This window comes from Chiloscyllium plagiosum, chromosome 1 (genome assembly GCF_004010195.1).
Source record: "Chiloscyllium plagiosum isolate BGI_BamShark_2017 chromosome 1, ASM401019v2, whole genome shotgun sequence".
Classification (NCBI taxonomy): domain Eukaryota; kingdom Metazoa; phylum Chordata; class Chondrichthyes; order Orectolobiformes; family Hemiscylliidae; genus Chiloscyllium; species Chiloscyllium plagiosum.
The window spans coordinates 24,147,446-24,156,727 of record NC_057710.1 but is presented as its reverse complement, the minus strand read 5'-3'; the positions used below and the strand labels follow the sequence as shown (position 1 = coordinate 24,156,727).

At 40.1% G+C, this 9,282-nt stretch overlaps 1 protein-coding gene across 1 annotated transcript in view; it reads right to left on the bottom strand.

The window, feature by feature from the left end:
- polr1a (RNA polymerase I subunit A) overlaps positions 1–9,282 on the bottom strand; it is a 129,491-nt gene that overhangs the window by 40,887 nt on the left and 79,322 nt on the right. The window contains exons 19-21 of the mRNA XM_043715974.1: positions 7,847–8,103; positions 7,367–7,502; positions 1,251–1,408 (exon numbers count right to left, since the gene is read on the bottom strand). Coding sequence (XP_043571909.1) covers positions 1,251–1,408; positions 7,367–7,502; positions 7,847–8,103 — 551 coding nt within the window. The remainder of the gene's footprint in view (positions 1–1,250; positions 1,409–7,366; positions 7,503–7,846; positions 8,104–9,282) is intronic.

Here is a 9,282-nt window from a genome sequence, read left to right as displayed (position 1 = left end):
GTGACCTTATAGAGGTTTACAAAATTATGAAGAGCATGGATAGGGTAAATAGGCAAAGTCTTTTTCCTGGGATCGGGAAGTCCAGAACTAGAGGGCATAGGTTTAGGGTGAGAGGGGAAAGATATAAAAGAGACTTACGGGGCAACCTTTCCACACAGAGGGTGGTACATGTATGGAATGAGCTTTTGAATAAATGTAGACCCATGGACAAAGCACACAAAAATATAGAATCGTAGAATTCCTACAATGCAGTTAGATACCATTTAACCCACCAAGTCTGCACTGACCCTCTGAACAGCATCCCGCTCAGATGCAACACCTTACCTTATCCCCGTAACACTACATTTATCATGGCTAGCTCACCAAGCCGACTCATCCCTGGATACTAAGGGACAATTTATCATGGCCAATCCACTTAACCTGCATATCTCTGGACTGTGGGAGGAAACCAGAGCACCTAGTGGAAATCAATGTACGTATGGGGAGAACATGCAATATCTTTTCTTCACTTGCGTTACAAAACGATCAAAAGCAAAGTAAGGATCTCAAAAAAAGCTGTGCAGACCTTCTCGACATTTAGCACCGGGGAACCGCATAGGTAAGAGGCATTTGTACAGGGGTTAATTCTTCTGTAACCCTGATAGCAAGGACTCAAGTCTTGAATTTCCTTAATAGCAAGTGATCTGAGATGCTATGGATGTAAGAATGGCTAAAAAGTAGGTACATTCTATTCAGTCTATCAAACGTAATTTCTGCAAGTTGTGAAATCCAGCAGAACATTTTGAACATTACTAAATTCAATTGTTCTAGGTTGGTGAGATCTTATTGCCGAGAATGAGAAACATAAATACATTCTCACTTCCAATGACATTTAGCAGAATAGATGGACTGGCTCAAGAGAGGATGAACAGCCTACTTGGGGCTATAGGTTTAAATTGGTTTTAAGTAACGAGAAAGTTTAAAGGAGACATGTGAGACAAGTTTTATTTTTACATAGAGGGCAGTAGGTGTCTGGAACACATTGCCAGACAAAGTAATAGAAGTTGCAGAAGTAGATTTGGTAGCAACTTTTATAAGCATTTAGACAGACACATTAACAGGCAAGGAAATGAATGCATACAGACCACATATGGGAATAGCTCATATTGGCATCTCGGTGGGCTGAAAGGCCTGCTTTATGTGCTGCTTTTGTTGGCATGAGGCAGCATGCCTCCTGTGCTGAAATCTTTAAGACTTCTCTACTCCATTACCTTGTTTCCATGTAGTGCAATAAGTCATCTGGTGTCAAACATTTCTCTTGTCGGTACAGATTGTAAGCCAGGAAATGAAATGTTATTCGGTAAATTCTGAACTTCTCCAGCGTGCCTTGAACCTGGAAAGAATCTTTTACCTCAATTTTGTGTAAAACCTGAAATGTATACAAAATGAAACTTTACAATTTCACAATTAAAGAAATAAGTCGCAAAGTAACAAATCTGAATCTTAGTAATGCAATATGAAGCTTCAGAATTTTAAGTGTTAAAATAGTTTGACTTATTCTTGAACACCGGGAATGGTAACAGAAAGAAAGGACAAAGAAAAAAACCCAGAAAGAGAACAGATAACTGGGCTCTCTTATCGAGAATTTCAACAAATGAGGTGATCTCATTGAAAGTTACAATTTTTTTAAACGGCTATACAAGATGATTGCAGAAAGAGTGTTTCCCTGGCTGGGTAATCTAAAAATCAGGGGACAGGCTCAGAATAATAGAAAACTGTTGGGCACAGAGATGAAGAAATTCGTCACTTGAGGGTAATGATTTGTCTATCCTGGAGGGCTTTGGAACATGCTCAAATGATTAAGTGTCAAGAAAGAGATCCACACATTTCTAAACACAGTATCAAGAGTGCAGGAAAATGCCTCATAGTAGATGTTCAGTCACAATGATGAATTGCAGAGTAGTCTCAATGCACTGAATGGCCTGCTTCTGCTCTTACATGTACAGAAAAATATTTACATTTTCCAAAAGTTCAGAAAGGTTAGAGGCATAGTTTGTAATTTCAACACTTCTAAGAACATGAAATTGTAGAGCTATAACAAAAGCTGATTTGTCACCGGAACATATTCAAAATGCTTACAGATCTCTTCAGTTGTTAGATTTTACAGATATAAAAGATGACATGTCCCTATTTGTGTTTTCACCATAAATAGGATAATGTTTCTCACATCACTTTCTTGTGCATGTTCACTTCAACATTGTTGCAAAGCTATTATACATTTTGACACAAGTCAATTAATAAAACAGAAAGTTCGATGTTATCACATCATGGGAAGAATGAAGGATTGAAGCAACATCTTTTTTTTTGCCCCATGTAGAATTTGACACTCTACACCAAAATTACATCATCTTTAGTGACAATAGATTTAGAGAGCAAAATACAGGATACCGTCAGGTAACAAAGGCAAAAAGGGAACTGCTGTTTTGAAACATTGAAAAATGAGGTGAGGACTTAAAAAAAGTCTGCAAAGTTAAGAGAAATACAATCCTACTACTTTCCTCATCAACGGCTGACTTGTAGTTGAGTAGTCAAACAGCTTTTACTCCCTCAACTTGACCCACTATGGTAAGGCATCTAAAGGCATGTGTTCTTACTTAGACTACATGGCCTGCACTTTTTAAAAAAAGACAGTTCACCATCACCTTCTCAAGGGCAACTACGGGAGGGAAATTAACGCTGGCCGAGCCAGCAACATTCATGCCCCATGAGTAAATAAATAAAAATAAAATGCTTGATTAATTTTCGATGGTGCTCAAACTGGTCAAAGTCCTTATGCCTGATTTTCCTTTGGGGCAAATACCATAGTTTATAAGAGGTACATATCTGGCAGGACATACAATTAAACCTAAAAACACCACATTCACCACCATCCTCAAAACTCTCTCACAAAATGGTATCCAACCCACCACAGGAATTTACTCTCAGCCACTTCCACAGATAAAAAATGCTTTAGAAAGTGCTTCAATCCTAATTACGGAGGAGAATGACCCAACTTTAAATTCTGTCCTTAAAACGTAGCTAGACTGAATGCTGGGAAAGGAAACTGTCAACAGTATTTTAACCATGTAGGCTTATGAAAACAAACTATGCCTTCTTTGAGCCATGATGCAGAGGTGCCAGTGTTGGAGTAGGGTGGACAAAGTCAGAAGTTACAAGACTTCACCCGATGAAAGAACAGCGCTCCGAAAGCTTGTGATCTCAAATAAACTTGCTGGACTATCACCTGGTGTTGTGAGACTTCTGACTTTGTCCACCCCAGTCCAATACTGCCACCTCCACATAATGACTACCATCAACACCACAAATTACTGCCTCAAATTGGAAAGGATCTCCAAGAAGATTGCGCAAATCGAAACTGGCATCAAGTTTCTGCAAAGATGCAAGAAAGCAAACACTTCAACTGATGAAGGAGCAGTAATTTCAAATAAACTTGCTGGTCTATAACCTGAAAAGACCGTTCCCTTCGTGACTACCTGGTCAGGTCCACGACCCCCCTACGACCCACCCTCCCATTCTGGCACTTTCCCCTGCCACCGCAGGAACTGTAAAACCTGTGCCCACACCTCCTCCCTCACCTCCATCCAAGGCCCTAAAGGAGCCTTCCACATCCATCAAAGTTTTACCTGCAAATCCACTAATATCATTTATTGTATCCGTTGCTCCCGATGCGGTCTCCTCTACATTGGGGAGACTGGGCGCCTCCTAGCAGAGCGCTTTAGGGAACATCTCCGAGACACCCGCACCAATCAACCAAACCGCCCCGTGGCCCAACATTTCAACTCCCCCTCCCACTCTACCGAGGATATGGAGGTGCTGGGCCTCCTCCACCACCGCTCCCTCACCACCAGACGCCTGGAGGAAGAACGCCTCATCTTCCGCCTCGGAACACTTCAACCCCAGGGCATCAATGTGGACTTCAACAGCTTCCTCATGTCCCCTTCCCCCACCTTATCCTAGTTTCTAACCTCCAGCAACACTGTCCCCTTGACTTCGGGCTTATGCCCGAAACGTCGATTCTCCTGTTCCCTGGATGCTGCCTGACCTGCTGCGCTTTTCCAGCAACACATTAATGCCCTTCCAGCCTACTCCAATATTTCAAACAATTAAAATAAAACAATAAACATATCTGAAAAAAGAAAAAAAAACAGGGTGCATGATGGCTCAGTGGTTAGCACTGCTGCCTCACAACGCCAGGGACCTGGGTTCAATTCCTGCCTTGGGCAACTGTCTGCATGGAGTTTGCTTGTTCTCCCAGTGTTTGCATGGGTTTCTTCTGGGTGCTCCAGTTCCCTCCCACAATCCAAAGATATGTAGGTTAGGTGAAGTGGCCATGCTAAATTGCCTGTAGTGTTAGGTGCATTAGTCAGGGGTAAAAGAAACGTTGGGTGGGGGAATGGGTCTGCGTGGGTTGCTCTTCGGAAGATCGGTGTGGATTTGTTGGGTCGAAGGGCCTGTTTCCACACGGTAGGGAATCTAATCTAAAAAAAACTACGGTGTTGGAGATTCTTTGGAAGGATCACTGTGCTCAAAACATTAACTTTGTTTTTTCTCTATAGATGCTGCCAGACCTGCTGATTTCTTCAGTAATTTCTATTTTTGTGTGTTTTGTAAGATTATGGCTCTTTGCTCCCTGTAACCCTTAACACCCTTGTTTATGAAAAATCTACCTCTGAATTAATTCAAGGTAGTGACCCAGCCAAGACTCTTTTCTGGAGAAGAGAATACCACAGACTAACAATAGACAGAAAATCTCTCATCTTCATCTGAAGAGCAAGACCTTTCATCCTAAAACTGTGGTCCTTATTTCTAGTTTTTCCAACAACAGGAAGCAGGTTGTCAGAATGCACCCTGTTAAGTACTCTGAAGATGTTAAATGTTTAAAGTAGATCACATCTCATTTTTCCAAATTCCAATCTGTAATGATCCAGCCTCAGACGACTCTCTGTGTGGAGTTTGCACATTCTCCCTGTATCTGCGTGGGTTTCCTCCGGGTGCTCCTGTTTCCTCCCACAATCCAAAAATGTGCAGTTCAGGTGAACTGGCCATGCTAAATTGCCCGTAGTGTTAGGTTATAGGGGTAAATGTAGGGGAATGGGTCTGGGTGGGTTGCGCTTCGGCGTGGACTTGTTGGGCTGAAGGGCCTGTTTCCATACTGTAAGTAATCTAATCTAAAAAACCTGCTCACCCTTTCTTTATGAGATAAGCTCTTCATCCCAGGCATGAATTAATGTAGAGAAGAATTACCTCTGAAAATCAGATTGCCCACCTCTTACAGAGAAGGCGGCGGCTTCAGAAGTTAAGATGTTACAATAATAATAGACAGATCCAGGCAAATGATACTTTGATAGTCCTGTTTACCTGAGATGAAAAGAAGTGAGATTTAACTAGAGCTACCAGTGCAGATGGCAAATTTAGCCAGAAGCAATGGATCAGAGAAAATTATGAATGGCATAACCTAACTTCTACAGTTTATTTTGTCAATAAACCCTATAAACATTAAATTTGGAGCATATATGTATGAAAGTAATAAATAACTATTAGTTCATGGCCTTGTTGTTTGATGACTTCTGTGATCATTGGCATAAAGACTTTAAGTCATTCTTTTACAGTTGATTTTGATGGGACATAGAAAAGCTGATATAATACAAACTAGTCAACATAGACATATTTAGTAAACTAAATTTGTACATCACTAAATATTAGATATGAACTGATTGAAAAATCTAGACAGTTCCTTGAGGAGACAATAGAGAATGGTTATGACTTTATCTGATACCCTGAATAAATATTCTTACCTGTGAATCTATTCTAATATTTTTACAACTTCCAGTCTATCCAGTGCCATTGTAAATAAATACTGTGCTCAGGAAGGAGTTCAGCTCTAGGTAGCCAGGTCTACAGTTGACCTCGAGGGACATAACCTCAGATGTCTCTCTTGATCAACAAATTCCACTTGCTGCAGCTTGAAAGGATCCAGTACTGAACATATTCAAAGCTGAGGCCACATTACCTCTGGTTTAGCCACCTTAAATGAGCTGCACCAGGGGTACAGCACGTTTCCACAATTGTATTATTATGAGGAAAGGACAAGCACGCTTTTGACTTCTTGTCTCATTCTTTATGGTACTGAAGCTTTTACAGCATAAATTGATCACTTCCAACACAATTATAGATTCTGAAAGCAGTCAGTTACTGTAGGTGAAGCAAATGCCAATTTTCTCATCTTAGATTGCCTTCTCACTCCTTAACTGATTGCTTGAGGAACTGCAATAAAGAGTGCTTCATGATGCTGTTAATCCTAATATTTCTGTTTAATTAAAAAATAAGTCTGAACATGTTCCTTTTTCCTGCAAAGGTCGTTACATAGGATTATCAGTCAGGTTGCAATGTGACTCACTTACACTTACTAGAAGCCATATATATTCTCATGAAGGGACCCGATCTCTGTGTAGAAAAAAGACGACAGTCCATTTGGCCATTCTTCATGGCAACACCATAATCAAAGTTGCCAAGCAATTAGCACCCCTTTTCTCAAGCAGCATAACATGTTCCTTCCTTTGAAATTTGGCACACTTGCAATTGTGCAGATGAAAAGCTCTGGCAGCACATCTTTGTACACTTTTAATGAAATAAAAGTGCTTCACAGGAGCGCTATAAAACAAACTTGAACGCAGAGCCATATAAACAGGTATTAGGCCAGATGACCAAAGGTTTGATCAAAGAGTTAGGTCTTAAGGAGTGTCTTAAAAGGAGGAAGGTGGGGTACGAGGAGTTTAAGAAAGGAAATTCCAGAGCAATGGCCTCGATGGGTGAAGGCAATGATAAAAACTTAAGTTGCTGAAGACACCACAATTAGATCACCAGGTAACAACTTCCAAAATGTTGGTTGTTGACAACTCCCAGCATGTCTGATGTGGGAATAAATACATAAAGCTGGGTCATAAGCAAGTCAGTCAGCAAATATTACTAAACTAATCCAATCAAACTGAAAGACCAACTACAGGATTGAAACAAAGTGACAGTGAAAAGGTCACTGAGTTCTCTTTAAAAATACAAATTCCTGGCAAGGTTGGATAGCGTTCAGTACAGAACTTTTTGAAGTCTTGCCTTGCCACGGAATGTGACAGGAAACTGGCTTAATGCCTGTCCACTTGAACACATGAGTCTCACCTCCACTTGACCCATAGCACATACCCAAACACACAATCAGCTCCAGATTTTAATGTTAACATTTATTATGAGAAATACATCACTATAAAACTAAAAGTTGTATCTTTTGGACATTTCATATATAAAGTGTAGAAAGGTGTACAAAAAATATACCTACCTCTGACAAACACACCCTTGCGAGCTGCTTTTTCAGTTTTTTAACCTTCTTCAATGCTTTCTTTGAGTTCAAAACAGGAATGCTCATCATTGGAGTTTTAATGTTAGCACTCGCCACCATGAGAATTTCACGCAACCTTTGTGAAAAGAAAAACTAGATAGATTACATTGCATTAGTCATGTGTACTTGGTTTATTGTGTGTTTTGCTACCTAGACCAGAGGAATAAACCATGCCTCCTTTGTCATTTAACCTCAACCACCCTATAACCTCTCCCAAACCTTTGCTTTCTCCCTTCCCCATACCACCCTTCTCATTTCTTAGGTAGAATAACCTTTTGGTTGTTAACTGATAGAAACAACATTTCTACCTTCCTTCGGTATTGAAGATCAGTTAACTCGAAATGATAATTTTGTTTCCATGTCTATAGATTGCCAGACCTGCCAAGTATTTAGAGTACAGTCTGTATAAGTTGCTCTTACCTGGGGATACCCAATGTGACATTCATCTCTCCTCGGCCAGCAAAATGGAAAGTGTTCAGTGTCATCTGTGTTGATGGTTCTCCAATACTTTGTGCAGCAAGGAGCCCTACGGCCTCTCCTGGCTCACATAGAGCTCGTTGCCACTTGAGATACAACAGCTCCTTTAAACTAAGAAAAGAAGAGAAAGGCCCAGTCAAGTTTTTAAACTGATTATAATCCAAATGGAACTTCCTCATCCTGCGCTTGGGACTACTGGATCAGTGGAAAGGTAAAATGTTTGGCCAGTCTGCCCAATTGTCCCCATATTTTCAACAGGGTTGTCAAAAGACCATGAAAGTCCACCACTTTAGCTTGTGTGAGAAATTTTAACTAGACATGATATATAAATTCAAGAAAATAATGCGGATCTTGATGAGTGCAACTGGCTGCCATGTTTCTCAGATTAGAAAAAACAACTTCGGTGACTGTAGAGTTCTGAGAGACATCGGAGGCTGCGAAATGCATTAGAGAAATGCAAGGTTTTATTTTTCTTCTGCCCTCTTTTACATATAAAAAGATGTAAATCTAATAGGACTTAAGGTTACAAGAGTTTCTTGCAGGCACTGATTGTTCTATTGCATTTTCATAACACCAGAAAAATTCAGTAACTTTTGGTCTCTGCAATTTACAACTCTGCTAATAGCAAAACTGGATGGCATCAGCAGTGAATATGATAATCTAAGGTCAAATAGCATGGCTTGGGTGTTCTTGGGCTGTGAACTGTTTCAAGAGAAAAAGTGAGGGAGGGGGCAATAATTTTGTCTATCATGTATTGATGGGTGGACAACAAGAAGGTCTTTGGATGCAGGGCACTAAGAAACTACATCAAGCCTCACAAAAGCAGTCTCGAAGTCTGCTGACTGCAGTGTTATGTCACATGGTAAACCCTTCTGCTAATTTAAATCAGGTAAACAGGAAAGCTCACCTCGCTTGGTAATCTGAAAGAGCATGAGTGACAAAGAACTACCCCAAATTCCACTATTTAAAGAAAACAATTAACAATTTATTTGTTAACTCCAAAAAAAATTAAACAACTATCTACCAACACGGTAATCCTTTTTGTCTGATCAATTTATCAACCTCCCCCCTCTACAATAATATACCAATCCGATAAAACCCCTCAATTAAGATTTACAAAAAAATCAAATTTCAAATCAAATCAGCTGTGTTGATTTTCCACTGTATCTTCCTGTCTGCTTTTCTTCGGTTTTCTGCTTCACAGATTTCATTGGAAAAGGTCTGTGTGGACAGTCTGTTGGTGCTCTTTGCCGCTCTGGCTAAATGTTCAAAATGCTTGATTTTTATACTCCAAAACATTGAATTGTCTCATTGGTTTGATGTCATCAAAACAGTAAAATTCAAATTAGACTAGAATTTGGTATCTTGGGGCATAACTT